This window comes from Hyperoodon ampullatus, assembly GCF_949752795.1.
Source record: "Hyperoodon ampullatus genome assembly, chromosome: 19".
Lineage (NCBI taxonomy): Eukaryota > Metazoa > Chordata > Mammalia > Artiodactyla > Ziphiidae > Hyperoodon > Hyperoodon ampullatus.
The window spans coordinates 10,902,888-10,925,622 of NC_136932.1; the positions used below are offsets into that span (position 1 = coordinate 10,902,888).

Consider the following 22,735-nt stretch of genomic DNA (forward strand, 5'->3'; position numbering starts at 1 on the left):
GAAAAAAATTAAAGCTGCGTGAGAGAGAAAAGGAAGATGACTTTTAGATAAAAGTTCTTGAGGTGAGAGGGGACATAATCCAAAGCACAATCAGCAGGATTTTCCTTTGATAGGAGTGGGACATAAAGAGGTTAGTAGTATATCTGTATACTGATGTACTCATGTATATTAGTAGTCTTGTGAGATGGAATTCTGGCTTGACCAATGGGAAATAGGCATCTATTCTTAAGTTCTGAACTCTTAAACTTTGGGTGTGTGTATTGAGCATATGGGAAGATTGTCCAGGAAATGGAGAGCCTGGTGGAAGGGTAAACTATATTTATAGCTACCTAATTGTTTTCTATTTCTGTGTACCCTCAGTGATGTCTACCTTTGTCTCTTAGGGTACTCAAAGTATTATAGTATATTTTTAAGAAACAACATAAATGTTTAATTAAATTATTTAAGTAAATGTTTCTCTCATGTAGTTAAAATTTCTGTACTATATATTTAAACAGAGTAGTTAATTCCTTATAGCACATTTAAAATTAATTCTTAATAGTATTTTGAATAGAAAACCAAGTTTTCTAACGTTTTCCCACATTTTCTTTTACAGTTTTGTGAATACTAGAATAGCACAACCATGTTTCGGAATAGTCTCAAGATGCTTCTTACTGGAGGGAAATCAAGTCGTAAGAACAGATCAAGTGGTGAGTGACTCTGCTACATTTATTCTGTGTGATGTTTTAGAAAAGAAAGTTCTCGTAGGGATCTGAATTAGTGCTACAACACTTTATATATTTATTAAATGGCTTATTTAATTTAGAAAAAAAAAGGAAGTGTACATTCCTATAGGCTGTCAGACTCTTTATTAAGAGGAACACTTGATGAACACTCATCAGGAATAGTCAGGTAAAGGAAGAGTTTATGAAAGAAAAATATTTATTTCTAATATATGAGAGTATAATGCTTCTGTGAGCTATGTATTAAAGACTTTCTACACCTAAATTTACTTTTGAATTAACATGTAAAATTATTTCAGTCCTAGATACTCTTTGGGGAATGAGACTAAAAATAATAGAAACTGTCCTCAGAGGGTTATACAGAAAGTGAAATATAAGTTGAACATTTTTCTAGTCATTAAAATAAAGATTTTCTTAAAATAACAAGAGTGTAATTCTTAGGCTTTTAAGGTAAAAACAAACCAAAACTGTATAGATACTTTTTTGGGAGAAATGTTGAAGATTAATGTACTAATTGTTTGTTTTCTGCAAATGGGTTGTTGGTATTTATCATGTTCTTTTCTTTAATTGAAGTATAGTTGATTTACAATATTGTGTTAGTTTCAGGTGTGCATCATAACGATTCAGTATTTTTGCAGATTATATTCCATTATAGGTTATTATAAGATAATGGGTATAATCCCCTGGGCTATACAGTATATCTTTGTTGCTATTATATCCTTTTAATCTTTCCAATTTCCTAATTTTTATGCATTTTACAAGTTTTCATAAGTAGTATGTTCATTATCATTCTGTTCAAAATGTTTTTTAGCTCTCTTTGTGATTTCTTCTTGATCCATAGGTATTTAAAGTATAATTGTTAATTTCCAAACAGTTGATTTCCTGGTTATCTTATTATTATTTTTTTTTTTTTTTTTTTTTTTTTTTTTTTTTGCGATACGCGGGCCTCTCACTGCTGCGGCCTCTCCCGCTGCGGAGCACAGGCTCCGGACGCGCAGGCTCAGCAGCCATGGCTCACGGACCCAGCCGCTCCACGGCACGCGGGATCCTCCCGGGCCAGGGCACGAACCCATGTCCCCCGCATCGGCAGGCGGACTCTCAACCACTGAGCCACCAGGGAAGCCCTATCTTATTATTAACTTAGCTTAATTGTACTCTTATCAGAGAACCTATCCTGTATTTTATTCTTTTCATATTTATTGAGATTTCCCTTACAGCTCAGCATATGATCAGTTTAGTCTAATGTTCTAGATGCACCAAATAATGTGGATTCTGCAGTTATTAGGTGTAGTGTGGGTCAGTTTTTGTTAATGGTAGTCCTCAAGCGTTTTATATCCTAACTTATTTTTTAAAAATTATTTACCGAGAAAGGTGTGATTAAATCTCACACTATGATTGTAGAATTGTCTATATTTGAACGATATCTTATTAGATACATTGAAATTTAGATTTATTATATCTTCCTGGTGAATTAACTGTTTTACCATAACGAAATGTCCCTCTGTATTTTTTTTTTTTTTTTTTTTTTTTTTGCGGTATGCGGGCCTCTCACTGTTGTGGCCTCTCCCATTGAGGAGCACAGGCTCCGGACGTGCAGGCTCAGCAGCCATGGCTCACGGGCCCAGCCGCTCTGTGGCATGTGGGATCTTCCCGGACCAGGGCACGAACCCGTGTTCCCTGCATCAGCAGGCAGACTCTCAACCACTGCGCCACCAGGGAAGCACTGTATTTTTAATAATGCCTTTTGTTTGAAAGTTGACTTTGTTAACTTTACTAATGTTAGTATAGCTATACTAGCTTTCTTTTGATTAGTATTTATAAGGTATAATTTGTTCCATTCTTTTATTTTCAACATATATATATGGTTATACTGTTAATAGCACATAGTTGAATTTTCTTTTTTTATTCATTCAGACAAGTTTTTCTCTTAAGGGAGATGTTGGTTTGTCTACAGTAATTCAACCAGTGATATATTTGGGTTTAAATATAACATATTGCTGTGTGTTTTGTGCTTGTCCTGACTGTTCTATGCTTTTTCTCTCTCCTTTATTGCTTTATTTTGGATTGATCAAAAGATTTTTTATATTCTGTATCTCTCCTTATTGACTTGGAGATTATATACTTCTTATAATTCATTTAGTGGTTAGCTTAAGGATTAAAACATCAATCAAAGTTTGGTATCAATTGGTACTTTTACCCCCTTCCTGGACAACGGAAGAGCCTTAGAATCTTTTCACCTATATGTATTTAAACACCACAAGACATTATTATTGTTTTATGTAGTCACTGTTGTTTGGGTTTATTCACATATTTTACGTTTTTATTGATATTCGTTCCCTCCTGCTTCCTTCACTTTCTAGATGGGATCACCAAATTTCTTTTTGTTTGTAGAACACCCTTTAAAATTTCCTTTAGTTGGGATCTTGATGTGGTGATTTTACTTTGCGTTTAGTTATCTGAAAGTGTCTTTATTTTGCCTTTATTTTTGTAGGATGTTTTTGCTGGGAGTGGAATTATAGGTTGGCAATTATTTTCTTTCAGCACTTTGAAATATTGTTCATTGTCTTCTGGCTTCTTGAATTATTTCTGGTGAAAAGTCAACTGTCAGTCTAATTGCTCCCTCTTTAAAGGCAGTCTGTCATTTTTCTATTTTTTTTTTTTTTTTTTTTTTTTTTTTTTTTTTTTGCGGTTAGGTGGGCCTCTCACTGTTGTGGCCTCTCCCCTTGCGGAGCACAGGCTCCGGAGCACAGGCTCAGTGGCCATGGCTCACGGGCCCAGCCGCTCCGCGGCATGTGGGATCTTCCCAGACCGGGGCACGAACCCGTGTCCCCTGCATCGGCAGGCGGACTCTCAACCACTGCGCCACCAGGGAAGCCCTCATTTTTCTATTTGTTTTTAGTTTTCTACGTTTACATTGATGTGCCTAGGAGTGGTTTTTTTTTTAATCTGCCTTTGTTTCTCCTCTATTTATTTATGTTTGTAGGGTTTTTTGAACCTGTGGCTTGATGACTTTCATCAGTTTTGGAAAGCTATTACTCATTATCTCTTCAAATTTTATTTTTTTCCCCTTTTTCTCTTTCTCCTTTCTTTCTAGGACTCCAGTTATGCATTTGATAGACTACATGCATGTCATCTATGTCTCTTACACTCTCTTTCTATCCTTTTGTCTCTATATGCTTTATGCTGGATATTTTCTTTTTATCTATCTTATAGTTGACTGATTCACTCTTCATTGGTATATAATCTTCTCTTAACCACATTCAGTTCTTAATTTTAGTTTTTGTATATTTCAGTTCTAGAACTTCCATTTGCTTTAAAAAATTTTTTTTTAATTTGGAAATACTTTTTTTTAATTAATTTTTTTTGGCTACGCCGTGTGGCTTGTGGGATCCTTGTTCCCCGAGCAGGGATTGAACCTAGGCCCTTGGCAGTGAAAGCACAGAGTTCTAACCACTGGACCTCCAGGGAATTCCCAAAATTTGGAAATAATTTTAAGCTTACTGAAAGGTTACAGCAGTAGTACAAAGAACTCCATATACCCTTGCACAGATTCATGAACTTTTCACCACACTTGTTTCATCATTCTCTCTTTATAAGTACACACGCACAGTGTCTCCGTTTCTCCCCTACTTAACCCTTTCTCTCTCACTCACTTTTTTAAATCACTTGAGGGTGGGTTAAATACATCGTGCCCCTTTACTCCTAAAATTTTCAACGGGTATTTCTTAAGGAAATTCTTTTTTATACCACAGTCCAGTTATCAACCTCAAGCAGTTTAAGATTGATATAATACTTTTATCCAATCTACCATCTATTCTCCAAATCTTGTCAGTTTACCTAGTAATTTTTTAAAAAAGAATTTTCCCCCTTTCTTTCCAAGATCCAGTCTAGAATAAGGTATTATATTACTTGTTATGTCTTTTTACTCTCATTTAATTCGAAACAGTTTCTCAGCCTTTCTTGACATGTTTGAAGAATAACTAGAATGCTCCTAATTTTATATTTGTTCTGATTTTTTTTTTTTTTTTTTTTTTTTTTTTTTGCGGTACGCGGGCCTCTCACTGTTGTGGCCTCTCCCCGTTGCGGAGCACAGGCTCCGGACGCGCAGGCTCAACGGCCATGGCTCACGGGCCCAGCCGCTCCGCGGCGTGTGGGATCTTCCCAGACCGGGGCACGAACCCGTGTCCCCTGCATCGGCAGGCGGACTCTCAACCACTGCGCCACCAGGGAAGCCCTGATTTTTTTTAATGATTAGATTCAGGGTATGTTTCTGTGGTCTGAATGTTACATATGTTCTTTTCTTCTTGGGTTATCACAGCTGGAGGCACATAATGTCCATCTGTCACTCATTAGTGATTTTGATGACCAAATCAGTGTACTGTCCAGTTTCTCTGCTATATAGATACTGATTTTCCCCTTTCAACTTAAAAACAGTCTGCAGGTAGACACCATTAGGTTTTTATTTTTTTCTGTTCTTTGTCAGTACTATTCTCCATCTTGTCTCTTATCTTTTATAAATGTAGACCTATATATTTATATCTATATATATATTTATATATTTATATCTATTTATATCTATATTTTTCTAACTCTAAATGTGTCTGTTTCTGTTGGTTTTTACTAATATAATTTTATTTCCTCCTATGCCTCTTTTTTTTTTTTCATGAGCTTTTCATTTTGGGTTAATTTTAGTTTTACAGAAAAGTTGCAAAGATAGTACAGAGAATTCCTGTATATCCTTTACCTAATTTTCCCAACTGTTACATCTTATATTACCATGGTGCATTTGTCAAAACTAAGAAACCAACATTGGTATATTGCTATTAATTAAACTCCCCACTTTTATTTGGATTTCGTTACCTTTTTCGTTAAACTCCTCATTGTGTTCCAGAATTGAATCCAGAGAACTACATTGCATTTAGGTATTGCATCTCCCCAGACATTAGCTGGATTTAGCAGAAGACGAATAATAGTTGACGTCACCCCACTGGTCACTTTTTGAAAGACGCACACACACACGCACACACACACACACGCACGCACACAGAGTAACTCATACATGTCAGAGATCCAAGCTGCCTCCACATTTGACACTTAAAGAAATGGTTTATCCAAAATTTATTTTCTGGTCAAGAACTATGATTTCCTTAGACACCTACAGTTGTTCACTTTTGACACCAGCAGTAGGATTTTCTATCACTTCACAACAACTAATCCTTATAAAATAACTAGTAGAAAACAGTAAAGCCATATTAAGATGCAGATGCTGGGTAGACTTTTTGCCCTGAGTACCAGGTGAGTGATTTATTTCCACATACTACCCTTATTAGAGGTAGGCACCAAATTTGTGCTTTAGCAAAATTACAAATTATTGTATCCTAGACTTCTGAGTAACTACTGCTTTAGTAGCAATCATATTATTAAATCCATATATGTCAAGGTTCTACTGTATTATTAAAGCTTATTATTTTGATTTACTAGGTATTTAATTATGTCAATAATGATTTCGGGGGGTCTTATTCTAGTGTTTATTCTTCTCCATGGCTTTTCATGTAAAATGTTTATAATTTAGAGTAATTGTAAGTTAGAGTAGTTATAAAAATAGTGATTTGTATTCTGTATGGCAAGAATTTATAGAGAAGCAGTATTTTTTTCCAAATGTTCTCTAAGACAAGTATTCCAAAGCAAGAGTAAATTTGATATTAAAAGAAAGAGTGTGTTTATGGGATGATATCATTAATGTTTTCATCATTACAGTTTTTTTCTTTAATCATTAATGAATAATTGGGTGGGTACTTTATTCTTTATATTAACTTTTGGCTCATGGCTTATTTTTAAAATTAGTAAGGTAAGTTTTCTCATGGCATAATCATTTGTTTTGTTTTGTTTTAGGGAACCAATTTAGTTTTTAGTTTGCAAAGCACTTGTAATAAAGGAAATTGACTGTTCTAATTTGTCCTTTAAATAATTGATCTCAACTCTTGTGTGGGGCACTAGATAAATATTTAACAGAAATAGATTTTATATCAAGTAATAACAAATGAATTTTCTCAGGCAAAGTTTTCCCTCTAAGGATATGTGAATATCAGCTTTGAATTTTATAGCTTAATTCAGTTTTATGATGTGAAAATTGTTTCTGATGTACATAGGACTTGGAACTCTTGTTTTGTGAAAAAACAACTGTGTGGCTCTTTTGAATTATGAGTTATAAAGAAATAATGTGTGTTTTTATGTTTTCTAAAAATTAAATGTTTATTTATATTTTTCTTAACTGTTGTTTTTATTATTTAAAATCATGCAAGTAATTAGTAGCAGTTCCAGTATATTTCTTTGATGTAACTAATGCCACTATTTGGTATCATTGTATCATTGTTTTGGTAAACCATCATTCAGGTATGAGGGGGGCAAAATACTGTCAATTTCAGATATTCAAGAACTCAGAAAGTATAGTACCCTTAATATAACAACCATTGGGAGAAAAAAAATATCTTGAGGCTGTCTCCTACCAAAATAAAAAATAAATGTGAGGAAAAAAGGAGACGCAGAAAGAAAAGTGAGCAAAGTAAGTAAAACTATAGTTAAATATAAATAATTCCTGATTGTGTACTACAACAGTAGAATTTGTTCCAGGAATGCAAAGACGTTTCTATATCAGAAAATCAATGTAAGTTTTTTACTTAGGAAAAAAATTAAAACCACATTATCATATCATTATATTCTGAAAAAGCATTTTATAAATCTGAGCAGCCATTAAAAGCATTAATATAGAAAAAGGATACTTTAAATGTAATAAAGAGTATTCACCAAATCCAACAGCCAGCATCATTCTAAACAAAGAAATGGATCAGCCATTTTCATTAAAACAGAAACATGATAGAGATTTCTCCTATTACCACTCTTTTTCAAAATTGTTTGGAAGGTTCTAGTGTACAATAAAGACAAGAAAATAAAGTGACTAATATAAATATTGGAAAAGACAGGACAGTGTCATTTTTATTTTTAAGCGAGGTAAAAACCCCAGAGAATCCAGTAAATATTTACTAGAAATAATAATGTAATTTGGCAAGGTGGTTAGCATTTTTGGCCCTACCAATATTTCCTGATTAGAAATGTAAATGAGAAAAAAATTACATTCACAATGATAACAGCCATCAAATTCTCAGGAATAGATTTGACAAGAAACCTTATTGAAGTGTGTAAGACTTGGACAAATGGAAAGACATATCGTGCTTCTGGATTTACACATAAATTTGTTTCAGTTCCATTCAGGAAACAGCAGGTTCATTTTCAGTTGGGTAAAATAACTTTAAAATTCTATGGAAGAATAAATGAAAATAAGTATGAAAAGGAATAATTGATTTTGGTCAGGGTATGACTTAACAAGATATTAAAACTAGCTGTAAATATTCGGTTACATAGGCACATAGGCTAGACATATGTCTAGGAAAGAGAGCAAAGAAAACCATGGCATTACTGAGGCAAGAGCATTATTGCCACTTCATTTGTGGCGTTGTCCAACACATTGTAGGACACAAATGCCATTATGACCAAAAGATACATTCTAAATTTGGGAACAGCCAGAGGCTGCCTTTGATTTAGACTTAAACTAGGGATAGAATGGAGGTGTTAGAGCTTATGTTTTCTGGCATCATATTACCTTTAATGCTTGGGGCACTGATTCTTCTGTGATGTTTTGTGACTTGTTCATGGTGGATCATTTCTGATGTGTTTTCTAAGTTTGTTTATAAGCTCATCTCAGGCAGGAATTGTTTTCTGTGAGGATCCTGTGCTGTTAGTTATTGTAATGGTCTCTTGCTAGGCACTGCACTGGTATCAACAATGGACTGATTTTTTTTAAGTTTTTTATTGTAGTAAATATATATAACATAAAGTTCACTATTTTAGCCATTTTTAATTGTACAATTTTTTGGCATTAATTACATTCACCATGTTACGCAGCCACCACCACTATTTCCCCAAATTTTTCATTACTCCAAGCACAAACTCTGTACCCATTAGGCAGTAACTCCCCATTTCCTCTTCTCCCCAGCCCCAATAACCTCGAATCTTTCTGTCTCTGTGAGTTTGCCTTTTCTAGATATTTCACGTAAGTGTAATCATACTATTTTGTCCTTTTGTATGTAGCTTATTTCATCTAGCATAATGTTTTCAAGGTTCATTCCTGTTGTAGCATGTATCAGAAATTCATTCCTTTTTATGACTGAATACTATTCCTTTGTATGTCTATGCCACATTTTGTTTATCCATTCATCTGTTGATAGACACTGGGTTATTTCCATTTGAATAATGCTGCTCTGAGCATTGTCATACAAGTATCTGTTTGAGTCTCTGTTTTCAGTTTTGGGGGGGAATATATCTAGGAGTGGAATTGCTGGTCATATGGGGAAATGTACAGGGTTTTGTGTGAACATGTGCTTTCATTTCTTTGGGGTAAATGTCCAGGGGTACAGTTGCCAGGACATATTTTAGTTGCATGTTTAGTTTTTAAAGAAAGTGCCATCTCTTTCAGAGTGGCTAATACCATTTTACATTCACACCAGCAGTGTGTAAGTAATCCAGTTTCTCCTCATCCTTGCCAGCATTTGGTGTTGTCACTATTTTAATTTTAATTATTTTGATAAGTGTGTATTTGTATCTCATTGTGGTTTAATTTTCAATTCCCTAGTGGCTAAATGATACTGATCATCTTTTCATGTGTTTATTTGCCTTCTGTATGTCTTCTTTGGTGAAACATCTCTTCATGTCTTTTGACTGTCTTCTAATTGGGCGCTGTGTGTGTGTGTGTGTGTGTGTGTGTGTGTGTATTAAGTTTTGAGAGCTCTTTATATATTCTAGCCTTTGTCAGATACGTTGTTTGCCAGTATTTTCTCCCAGCCTATTGATTGTCTTTCTATCCCCTTAGCAGGGTCTTTTGTAAAGTTTTTAATATTTATGAAGTCCAGTTTATTGTTTTACTTTTATAGATCATGATTTGGTTTCTGTCAACAGATGTTTATTCATTAATCACTAAGTACTGGGTAGTGTACTGGTTGCTTGATATTTGAGTTTGAGTTAATTTCTCTTTAACCACTTCAAGAGCAAAAATCAGTCCATCTGTGAAAATACGGCACTTTGTTAGAAGCATTTGTTATTGGCGTTGCCTCCGCCCTCCTCACCACCACCAACTGGGCATTGAAATTAATTAAAATCTTCATTGCTGTCCGAATAGTGAATGTTCATAATAAAATGTTCAAAGAAATAAGTACAATAGCATTCATGTAAATATATTTTGCTATAAAAATATCTTTTTCCTTCCAGGGACAGTAAGTTTTATTTCATTAATAAACCATGAAATTACAGCATAAACTTTTCAAGGGTTTTTACCTTTTCTGTACCCTGTTCTAACAAATTTGGTTAGAAAACATACTCCTGTTTAACATGAGGAAAGGATTTTACTTATTTAATTGTAGAGCTATAGCATCTTTTGTAATAAAACCCAAACCTGTCATATTTTTATTGACTGCTGTTTCCCTTTCTGTTCTCTGCCCATCTATTTGCCCAATTTGTGTTTGTCAGTTGAGATATTTACTCTTTATGAAATTCGTTTGTCCTTGCCAATTAAGATAGGCTATCATAGAACTTGAGGGGAAAAGTCATTAGAGGAAGTGACAGAGTGTGGCTGTGTTAAAAAGAAGAAGGATTCTTATTCGGTGGTGGGCTGTGAAAATGAACATGACCGGAGAGTGAAAAAAGTGATGAGAGCCTTGAAATTGCATTTTGAAACATATCTGATTTGACTGGTTTTATTTATATTTCAGGTATTTGTAGTGGTTTAGCAATTAAACTAATAGCACTTCTCATCAGATAGACACATACACTTGCACTCATGTTTTCACCTCTATTTCCAGTTTTATTTTTATCCTATTTATTTAGAGTTGTTTGAGTTTTGCTAACTTCACAAGATGAATTGTCATGGTTTCATCTTTTACGGTGCTTCATGTATCATATAAATTATTTATTCCTTGAAAGTTTAGTGGAACTCAGACATAAAAATGGCTAGCCTGAGCTTTTTGGGGGATTTTTAGGTAGTTTTTTGACAGTATTTTCTATTTTATTTTCATCAGTGTAATTAGGTTTCCTTTAGGCAATTTGGATAATTTATTATTTTCCTAGAAAATGTCCATTTCATTGAGATTTTAGAATTTATTTGTATAAAGTTATAAATATTGTGTTCATTTGAGTTTAATTCAGTTTCTCCTAATATTGAATGTTTTTATATTTTCTGTCTCTTAGCTTTGAGGCTTATCTATTTTATTAGCTTTTTCAAAAGATCCAACTCTTGATTTTACTAATTTTATTTTTATTTTTCTTCTCATTTACATTATGAATTTTCTATGATATAGCTTATGCTGTATTCCATAAATTTTGATATATAGTATTCTCAATGTTAACTTTTTACATAGTATGATTTTACTGGAACATAGTCACACCCATTCGTGATAGAGACTGTACAGCCCACACTCCTGAAATACTTATGATTTGACCCTGTGAGAAAAAGTTTGTCAACTTTTGCTTTAAAACATTCAGGGTTTTGTTTTTTGGTTTTTGGGGGTTTTTTGGCTTTATTTTGATCAGATCTTATAACTATCTAATGGATGCTAGAAAACAAAATGTATTTTCTTTTTATAGGGCAAAGTTTGCTAAATTTATTAAGTAAACTTTACTGCTTTTTTTAACTACTGTATGTTCATGTTTTGCTTAGTTGAGCTTCTGATACTTTGGCCTTAAATCTATCTAGATTTTGTATTTAAGGTGTATTTCTTGTTGTAAATATGTAGTTTTGTCTTGTTGAATCCAATCTGATTTTCTGTTTTTAAGTGATATATTCAGTCCATTTACATTGACTATATAACTATTGATGTGATTTGGTTTAAGTTTTTCATCTTGCTCTTTGTTTCTTTTGCATTCATGTGTTCCTCGTTCTTTTTTTCCCCCATTCCCTGTCTTTTTTATTTTTTTTTTTTTTTATTTTTTTTTTTATTTTTTTTATTTTTTATTTTTTATTTTTTGCTTTATCACAAATTTAATCAGTTATATGTATACATATGTTCCCATATCCCCTCCCTTTTGCGTCTCCCTCCAACCCTCCCTATCCCACCCCTCCAGGCGGTCACAAAGCACCGAGCTGATCTCCCTGTGCTATGCGGCTGCTTCCCACTAGCTATCTACCTTACGTTTGGTAGTGTATATATGTCCATGCCGCTCTTTCACTTTGTCACAGCTTACCCTTCCCCCTCCCCATATCCTCAAGTCCATTCTCTAGTAGGTCTGTGTCTTTATTCCTGTCTTACCCCTATGTTCTTCATGACCTTTTTTTTTCTTAAATTCCATATATATGTGTCAGCATACAGTATTTGTCTTTCTCTTTCTGACTTACTTCACTCTGTATGACAGACTCTAGGTCCATCCACCTCATTACAAATAGTTCAATTTCATTTCTTTTTATGGCTGAGTAATATTCCATTGTATGTATGTGCCACATCTTCTTTACCCATTCATCCAATGATGGACACTTAGGTTGTTTCCATCTCCGGGCTATTGTAAATAGGGCTGCTATGAACATTTTGGTACATGTCTCTTTTTGAATTATGGTTTTCTCAGGGTATATGCCCAGTAGTGGGATTGCAGGGTCATATGGTAGTTCTATTTGTAGTTTTTTAAGGAACCTCCATACCGTTCTCCATAGTGGCTGTACCAATTCACATTCCCACCAGCAGTGCAAGAGTGTTCCCTTTTTTCCACACCCTCTCCAGCATTTATTGTTTCTAGATTTTTTGATGATGGCCATTCTGACTGGTGTGAGATGATATCTCATTGTAGTTTTGATTTGCATTTCTCTAATTAGTAAAGATGTTGAGCATCCTTTCATGTGTTTGTTGGCAGTCTGTATATTTTCTGTGGAGAAATGTCTATTTAGGTCTTCTGCCCATTTTTGGATTGGGTTGTTTGTTTTTTTGTTATTGAGCTGCATGAGCTGCTTATAAATTTTGGAGATTAATCCTTTGTCAGTTGCTTCATTTGCAAATATTTTCTCCCATTCTGAGGGTTGTCTTTTGGTCTTGTTTATGGTTTCCTTTGCTGTGCAAAAGCTTTTAAGTTTCATTAGGTCCCATGTGTTTATTTTTGTCTTTATTTCCATTTCTCTAGGAGGTGGGTCAAAAAGGATCTTGCTGTGATTTATGTCATAGAGTGTTCTGCCTATGTTGTCCTCTAAGAGTTTGATAGTGTCTGGCCTTACATTTAGGTCTTTAATCCATTTTGAGCTTATTTTTGTGTATGGTGTTAGGGAGTGATCGAATCTCATACTTTTACATGTCCCTGTCCAGTTTTCCCAACACCACTTATTGAAGAGACTGTCCTTTCTCCACTGTACATTCCTGCCTCCTTTATCAAAGATAAGGTGACCATATGTCCGTGGGTTTATCTCTGGGCTTTCTATCCTGTTCCATTGATCTATCTTTCTGTTTCTGTGCCAGTACCATACTGTCTTGATTACTGCAGCTTTGTAGTATAGTCTGAAGTCAGGGAGCCTGATTCCTCCAGCTCCATTTTTCGTTCTCAAGATTGCTTTGGCTATTCGGGGTCTTTTGTGTTTCCATACAAATTGTGAAATTTTTTGTTCTAGTTCTGTGAAAAATGCCAGTGGTAGTTTGATAGGGATTGCATTGAATCTGTAGATTGCTTTGGGTAGTAGAGTCATTTTCACAATGTTGATTCTTCCAATCCAAGAACATGGTACATCTCTCCATCTATTTGTATCATCTTTAATTTCTTTCATCAGTGTCTTATAATTTTCTGCATACAGGTCTTTTGTCTCCTTAGGTAGGTTTATTCCTAGATATTTTATTCTTTTTGTTGCAATGGTAAATGGGAGTGTTTCCTTGATTTCACTTTCAGATTTTTCATCATTAGTATATAGGAATGCCAGAGATTTCTGTGCATTAATTTTGTATCCTGCAACTTTACCAAATTCATTGATTAGCTCTAGTAGTTTTCTGGTAGCATCTTTAGGATTCTCTATGTATAGTATCATGTCATCTGCAAACAGTGACAGCTTTACTTCTTCTTTTCCAATTTGGATTCCTTTTATTTGCTTTTCTTCTCTGATTGCTGTGGCTAAAACTTCCAAAACTATGTTGAATAAGAGTGGTGAGAGTGGGCAACCTTGTCTTGTTCCTGATCTTAGTGGAAATGGTTTCAGTTTTTCACCATTGAGGACGATGCTGGCTGTGGGTTTGTCATATATGGCCCTTATTATGTTGAGGAAAGTTCCCTCTATGCCTACTTTCTGCAGGGTTTTTATCATGAATGGGTGTTGAATTTTGTCGAAAGCTTTCTCTGCATCTATTGAGATGATCATATGGTTTTTCTCCTTCAATTTGTTAATATGGTGTATCACGTTGATTGATTTGCGTATATTGAAGAATCCTTGCATTCCTGGGATAAACCCCACTTGATCATGGTGTATGATCCTTTTAATGTGCTGTTGGATTCTGTTTGCTAGTATTTTGTTGAGGATTTTTGCATCTATGTTCATCAGTGATATTGGCCTGTAGTTTTCTTTCTTTGTGACATCCTTGTCTGGTTTTGGTATCAAGGTGATGGTGGCCTCGTAGAATGAGTTTGGGAGTGTTCCTCCCTCTGCTATATTTTGGAAGAGTTTGAGAAGGATAGGCGTTAGCTCTTCTCTAAATGCTTGATAGAATTCGCCTGTGAAGCCATCTGGTCCTGGGCTTTTGTTTGTTGGAAGATTTTTTATCACAGTTTCAATTTCAGTGCTTGTGATTGGTCTGTTCATATGTTCTATTTCTTCCTGATTCAGTCTTGGCAGGTTGTGCATTTCTAAGAATTTGTCCATTTCTTCCAGGTTGTCCATTTTATTGGCATAGAGTTGCTTATAGTAATCTCTCACGATCTTTTGTATTTCTGCAGTGTCAGTTGTTACTTCTCCTTTTTCATTTCTAATTCTATTGATTTGAGTCTTCTCCCTTTTTTTCTTGATGAGTCTGGCTAATGGTTTATCAATTTTGTTTATCTTCTCAAAGAACCAGCTTTTAGTTTTATTGATCTTTGCTATTGTTTCCTTCATTTCTTTTTCATTTATTTCTGATCTGATTTTTATGATTTCTTTCCTTCTGCTAACTTTGGGATGTTTTTGTTCTTCTTTCTCTAATTGCTTTAGGTGCAAGGTTAGGTTGTTTAGTCGAGATATTTCCTGTTTCTTAAGGTGGGATTGTATTGCTATAAACTTCCCTCTTAGAACTGCTTTTGCTGCATCCCATAGGTTTTGGGTCGTCGTGTCTCCATTGTCATTTGTTTCTAGGTATTTTTTTATTTCCTCTTTGATTTCTTCAGTGATCACTTCGTTATTAAGTAATGTATTGTTTAGCCTCCATGTGTTTGTATTTTTTATAGCTCTTTTCCTGTAATTGATATCTAGTCTCATAGCATTGTGGTCGGAAAAGATACTTGATACAATTTCAATTTTCTTAAATTTACCAAGGCTTGATTTGTGACCCAAGATATGATCTATCCTGGAGAATGTTCCATGAGCACTTGAGAAAAATGTGTATTCTGTTGTTTTTGGATGGAATGTCCTATAAATATCAATTAAGTCCATCTTGTTTAATGTATCATTTAAAGCTTGTGTTTCCTTATTTATTTTCATTTTGGATGATCTGTCCATTGGTGAAAGTGGGGTGTTAAAGTCCCCTACTATGATTGTGTTACTGTCGATTTCTCCTTTTATGGCTGTTAGTGTTTGCCTTATGTATTGAGGTGCTCCTATGTTGGGTGCATAAATATTTACAATTGTTATATCTTCTTCTTGGATCGATCCCTTGATCATTATGTAGTGTCCTTCTTTGTCTCTTCTAGTAGTCTTTATTTTAAAGTCTATTTTGTCTGATATGAGAATTGCTACTCCAGCTTTCTTTTGGTTTCCATTTGCATGGAATATCTTTTTCCATCCCCTTACTTTCAGTCTGTATGTGTCTCTAGGTCTGAAGTGGGTCTCTTGTAGACAGCATATATATGGGTCTTGTTTTTGTATCCATTCAGCCAATCTGTGTCTTTTGGTGGGAGCGTTTAGTCCATTTACATTTAAGGTAATTATCGATATGTATGTTCCTATTCCCATTTTCTTAATTGTTTTGGGTTCGTTATTGTAGGTCTTTTCCTTCTGTTGTGTTTCTTGCTTAGAGAAGTTCCTTTAGCATTTGTTGTAAAGCTGGTTTGGTGGTGCTGAACTCTCTCAGCTTTTGCTTGTCTGTAAAGGTTTTAATTTCTCCATCAAATCTGAATGAGATCCTTGCTGGGTAGAGTAATCTTGGTTGCAGGTTTCTCTCCTTCATCACTTTAATTATGTCCTGCCACTCCCTTCTGGCTTGTAGAGTTTCTGCTGAGAGATCAGCTGTTATCCTGATGGGGATTCCCTTGTGTGTTATTTGTTGTTTTTGCCTTGCTGCTTTTAATATGATTTCTTTGTGTTTAATTTTTGACAGTTTGATTAATATGTGTCTTGGCGTATTTCTCCTTGGATTTATTCTGTATGGGACTCTCTGTGCTTCTTGGACTTGATTAACTATTTCCTTTCCCATATTAGGGAAGTTTTCAACTATAATCTCTTCAAATATTTTCTCAGTCCCTTTCTTTTTCTCTTCTTCTTCTGGAACCCCTATAATTCGAATGTTGGTGCGTTTAATGTTGTCCCAGAGGTCTCTGATATTGTCCTCTGTTCTTTTCATTCTTTTCTCTTTATTTTGCTCTGCATTAGTTATTTCCACTATTTTATCTTCCACCTCACTTATCCGTTCTTCTGCCTCAGTTATTCTGCTATTGATCCCATCTAGAGTATTTTTCATTTCATTTATTGTGTTTTTAATCGATGCTTGATTCATCTTTAGTTCTACTAGGTCCTTGTTAACTGTTTCTTGCATTTTGTCTATTCTATTTCCAAGATTTTGGATCATCTTTACTATCATTATTCTGAATTCTTTTTCAGATAGACTGCCTATTACCTCTTCATTTGTTAGGTCTGGTGGGTTTTTATCTTGCTCCTTCTCCTGCTGTGTGTTTTTCTGTCTTCTCATTTTGCTTATGTTACTGTGTTTGGGGTCTCCTTTTTGCCGGCTGCAGGTTCGTAGTTCCTGTTGTTTTTGGTGTCTGTCCCCAGTGGCTAAGGTTGGTTTAGTGGGTTGTGTAGGTTTCCTGGTCGAGGGGACTAGTGCCTGTGTTCTGGTGGATGAGGCTGGATCTTGTCTTTCTGGTGGGCAGGTCCACGTCTGGTGGTGTGTTTTGGGGTGTCTGCAGACTTTTTATGATTTTAGGCCACCTCTCTGCTAATGGGTGGCGTTGTGTTCCTGTCTTGCTAGTTGTTTGGCATAGGGTGTCCAGCACTGTAGCTTGCTGGTCGTTGAGTGAAGCTGGGTGCTGGTGTTGAGATGGAGATCTCTGGAAGATTTTCGCCGTTTGATATTATGTGGAGCTGGGAGGTCTCTTGTGGACCAGTGTCCTGAAGTTGGCTCTCCCACCTCAGAGGCACAGTACTGACTCCTGGCTCCTCAATTTGGGATGATTTGTTGTCTATTCATGTATTCCACAGATGCAGGGTACATCAAGTTGATTGTGGAGCTTTAATCCGCTGCTTCTGAGGCTGCTGGGAGAGGTTTCCCTTTCTCTTCTTTGTTCTCACAGCTCCCGGGTCTCAGCTTTGGATTTGGCCCCGCCTCTGCGTGTAGGTCGCCGGAGGGCGTCTGTTCTTCGCTCAGACAGGAAAGGGTTAAAGGAGCAGCCTCTTCGGGAACTCTGGCTCACTCAGGCCGGGCGGGAGGGAGGGGCACGGAGTGCGGGGCGAGCCTGCAGCGGCAGAGGTCGGCGTGACGTTGCACCAGCCCGAGGCGCGCCGTGCGTTCTCCCAGGGAAGCCGCCCCTGGATCCCGGGACCCCGGCAGTGGCGGGCTGCTCAGGCTCCCGGAAGGGCGGTGTGGACAGTGACCTGCGCTCGCACACGGGCTTCTTGGCGGCGGCAGCAGCAGCCCCAGCGTCCCACGCCCGTCACTGGGCTCCGCGCTTTCAGTCGCGACTCGCGCCCGTCTGTGGAGCCCCTTTAAGCAGCGCTCTTAATCCCCTCTCCTCGCGCAGCAGGAAACCAAGAGGGAAGAACAAGTCTCTTGCCTCTTCGGCAGCTCCAGAGTTCTCCCGGACTCCCTCCCGGCCAGCTGTGGCACACTAGCCCCCTTCAGGCTGAGTTCTCGCCGCCAGCCCCAGTCCTCTCCCTGCGCTCTGACCGAAGCCCGAGCCTCAGCTTCCAGCGCCGCCCGCCCCGGCGGCCGAGCAGACAAGCCTCTCGGGCTGGTGAGTGCCGCTCGGCACCGATCCTCTGTGCGGGAATCTCTCCGCTTTGCCCTACCCAGGTATGTGGGGAGTTTCTTGCCTTTTGGGAGGTCTGGGGTCTTCTGCCAGCGTTCAGTAGGTGTTCTGTAGGAGTTGTTCCACGTGTAGCTGTATTTCTGGTGTATCCGTGAGGAGGAAGGTGATCTCCGCGTCTTACTCTTCCGCCATCTTACCCGGAAGTCCCCTGTCTTTTTTAGAATTTATGAAATATTTTAAATTCTGTTTTCTTGGACTTTTAGCTATACCTTCTTGGATTTTTTTAAAAAGAGACTGTGCAAAGGATTACCATATGCATCTTTAACTTTTTATGGTTTAACTTCAAATTTTATTCTACTACTCTGTGAGCACTGTAAGGACTTCAGGATATTTAATTCTATTTATATCCCACTTTTTGTTGTCCTGTATTTTACTTCCACTGTAGTATTGATATATATCCCACAATACATTTGTTACTTTAAGTAGTCATTAGTCTTTAAGATGCTTTTTCAATGTCTTAAAAAAAGTTAACCCATATATTTCCTTCTTCTAGTATTCTTCATTCCTTCTTGTAAAATGGTGTTTTTATCTGGAATAATTTTTATTCACCCTGCAGAACTTCCTTTACATTTCTTGAGGTATAGGTCACTGGCAGTGAATTATCTTAGCTTTCATTTTCTCATAATGTTTTAATTTTACCTTCATTTTTGAAGGATATTTTCCCTGGGTATAAAATCTTAGATTGGCAGTTCTTTTCTTTCAACACTTTAAAGATGTTATTCTGTTATTTTTTCTTTCTGATAAGAAGTTGGCAATCGTTCTCATTGTTTTTGCCTTTGAATGAAATGTGATTTATTTATTTATTTTATTTAGTATGGCTGCTTAAAAAATTTCTTTATCTTGGCTGTTAGCATTTGTCTATGATATACCTAGGTGTATGCTTTTTTTTCTGTTATATTGTTTGGATTTTGGTGAGCTTCTTGAGTCTAAGTGTTGATGTCTTTCATCAGTTGTGGAAAACCTTAGTCATTATTTCTTAAGGCATTTCTTCTATCCTTTTTTCATCTGTGTTTTGGAACTTTAGTTTGTACGTTAGATTGTTTGATATTACCTAATGCATCTCAAACTGTTCTTCTTCTTTGTTTTTTTGGTAATTTTTCCCCTTTGGTTAATTTATGTTGGACTGTCTTCAGGTTTATTAATATTTTTCTGCTGAGTCCAGTCAGCTTTTAAGCCCAGTCAATTAATTCTTAATTTAGATAGTGTTTTTCAGTTATAGAATGTTCATTTGGTTCTTTTAAAGATTGTTCATTTCTCTGTTGAAATTTTTAATCTTTTCATCTGTTTTTTCTGTTTTTAACCTCCTTTTTTAGCTAAAAATAATAGTTTAATAGCTGATGTGTCTGCTAAGTCCTGCATTTAGGTCAGATGTGTATCTGCTTCTGTTAATTCTTTTGCTGCTTCACACGTCTCATCATTTTTCTGTTGTTTATCAGACATTGTGTTTAAAAGATCTGTAGAGGCTAGAGTAATGAAATAAAATTCATATTTTAAGGCAGGACAAGAAAAAATAAACATAAAATTCCCTCTCTGTGTTTGTTTGGGTCTTCTCTCTCCCTAATGTGCAGTGTGCATCTGCATTACACATTAACCAGAGCTCCTCAAAGATGGGAGTGCCTGCTCAACTGTAAAGGTAAATTTTTTTTTCTTCCTTCTGACACTAGCAATGTAATTTTTTAAAAGAATAGTGTTCTTTTCCATCTCTGTAGGGGTCATGGTGCCTTGCTGTTCGCTTTGTACATGTTTACCTGGACTGTGTATCCTTGGTGAACTTTATGTAAAATCAGTATATCATTTTCATGTATGATCCTTTGTCTCAAAAATGTATATGACTATGCCTTCAACTTCTAACAGGTGGAACAGTTCTCAGAGCTTTCTGAGAACCTGCTTCCTGGGTTATAGTCCTCAGTTTGGCTTGAATAAAATTCTCTTTTTTCTTCTTAACTTGATAGTTCATTTCATTTTCGTCAACATGTAGAGAGGGAAAGCTTTTTCCTATGTAAGACAGCTATGGTGAGGGTCTGCTCTCTTGGATCTGATGCAGGGTTGAGGTGGATAAGGGCTAGGTTGCAGTTGAGTTTGTCTCAGTTCACATGTGTTTCAGATGTCTAGGTTGAGGTCTGTTCTGTGTGTATGTCAGTCCTCTCCCTTTAGCAGGACTCTGGAATCTAAGTATTGTCTCATTATGAGATCTTGCTCAACATTATTGTCAAGCTTCCAGTCTCCCGGATTGTTGCCTCCCTGAATTTGGTAGAAGTCTTGTGTAGAGTATCAGTGGGCAGGAAGAACTAGCTTTGAATTTGGGGTTCCTTCACTTTCTATACCAGGAGTTGACAAACCATGGCCTCCAGGCTAAATCTGGCCTACCACCTGCTTTTGTAAATAGAATTTTGTGTGGACATAGCCATAATCATTTGTTTATGTGTTGTCTGTGTCTGCTTTCATTCTATAAGAGCAGAATTCTGTAGTTGGGAAAGAGACTAAAATATTTGCTATTTGGCCCATTCTGGACAAATTTGGTGGTCCCTGTTCTATACTGTCAAGCCAGTTCACACAGTCGTTAAAAAAAATTTGCTGATTTCTCTTTTTTCCCATATTTTTGTTCTTTTTATTTTTTAATTTATTTCTTTAATTGATTTTTATTGAAGTATAGTTGATTTATAATATTGTGTTATTTCAGGTGTACTTGCCTATGGTAGACCAGTCTTCCTCTTACTGCCCATGCTTTGACTTAGTAAGTGGCTTTAGTGATCTTAAATCAACTTCATCATATTATATCAGTCCTAATCTTAGAACCCTGCAATAGATTTCAGTAAGTTTTAGAATAAAGTTTAAAGTCTTTCACTAAGCTTATAGAGCCCTTGGGACTTCCCTGGCGGTCCAGTGGTTAAGACTCCGCACTCCCAATGCAGGGGGCCCTGGTTCAATCCCTGGTCGGGGAACTCGATCCCACAATCTGCAATGAAGAGCCTGCATGCCACAACTAAAGGATCCTGCATGTCGCAACTAAGACCCGGTGCAGCCAAATAAATAAATATTTAAAAAAAGAAGCTTATAGAGCTCTTGATAATATAAACACTGCCTGCCTCCCCACTCTCCTTTTTTTTTTTAATAGAATTTTTTTTTAGAGCACTAAGGTTCATGGCAATATTGGGGGACAGATACAGAGATTTCCCATGTACCGTCTGCCCCTCACATGCATACAGCTTTCTTTTTTTAATAGTCACTGGTCTTTCTTTTCAGTCTCCTCACCAGTCTTCCTTCTCAGTCCCCACCACATTCAAACTCCATCCAGTTACCCTTTCTGTCTTTATTGCACATATCACTCTTTGAGGTATTTTACTTTGTTTGCATGGTTTTGTTTATTGTTTGCATTCCTTAATAAATGTAAGTCTTACAGATTCACTGTCTGTATTATTCCCAGAATCAGGAATAGTGCCTGGAAATTAGTAGATCAATAAATATTTGTTGAACTAATGAATAAATATACTATTTTCTCTGACTCACCAGCACTTGCCCTACTCTCATCCTGCTGCCATATTAATTTTCTTAATTAGAAAATTCTTAGTTTGGCACCTGACCTTACCTAACTTCTCTAGCCTTATTACCTATAACTCTTACTCAGAAACTTTCTACTTTATCCAAGTCGATCTTCTTAATGCTTTATATTTTCTGTGACCCTTTGATCATGACATTCACCCTGTCTGGAATAAACTTGCCATTTATACTTAAGTCACCTCTTTAAATACTACCCAGTCAATCATTAAAGTCCAGCTTATATCTTATTCAGGTTCACAATGATCACTCTTGTGTGTCATGTACTGTAGTGTTTATTCCTAATTTGAAACTTAATAATGTAATGCCTTTTATTGCATATAAACTTTCTAGAAATGCTTCCCTAATACAGTTTAACTATCCTAAGGGTAAGAAATGCTCACTGCCTTTTTATCCTCCATCAGTTCATACTGTCATTATATTTACATTTATATATCTATATTTCATTGAAAGAGAACGTAAGAGGTTATTTGGTTAAATTTCTTGTCTTCCATAAAACATGTATTGAGTAACAGTTACCTTACATTTGCATGTGTTCTATGGTTCACAAAAGGAAAAGACTTTAACGTGTTATTACCTCATTTAATCTGTATAGCAAATACCCCTCCATTTTACTGATGAGAGATAAAAAGACTTGTCCAAGATAAAAAGACTTTCCCAAGTATCTATAGCTAGTAGACAGCCATAGGAGTAGAAGCAATTGAATTCTCACGCTTCATATGTTGCTGTCTCTGAGTAAATGAGACAATTAGTAACGGAATTAAGTCTAAATTGAGATCTGAACACTACTAAATGTATTTTCTTTGAAGTAGCGGGTCAGTTTTTAACAAATCTTAAGTTGCTAATGATTGTATCAAAGCAGAAAGTAGCCAAGAGTTTGGTGACTTCTTTTGGTAGTGGAGAGAGATTTTATTTTAAACTGCGTGCACTTTTGCTCTCTGATTTTTTTTTTTTTGCTCTTTCATTTT

General features: G+C 36.2%; 1 protein-coding gene across 3 annotated transcripts in view; it reads left to right on the forward strand.

Annotated features, from left to right (window-relative positions):
* Positions 1-622: 622 nt before the first annotated feature.
* Positions 623-22,735, forward strand: part of TANC2 (tetratricopeptide repeat, ankyrin repeat and coiled-coil containing 2) — a gene marked incomplete at its 5' end in the record, with an annotated part of 320,220 nt that continues 298,107 nt past the window's right edge. For all 3 annotated transcript variants that reach the window (XM_079726110.1, XM_079726111.1, XM_079726112.1), the window contains one exon: positions 623-689. In XM_079726110.1, coding sequence (XP_079582236.1) covers positions 623-689 — 67 coding nt within the window. The remainder of the gene's footprint in view (positions 690-22,735) is intronic.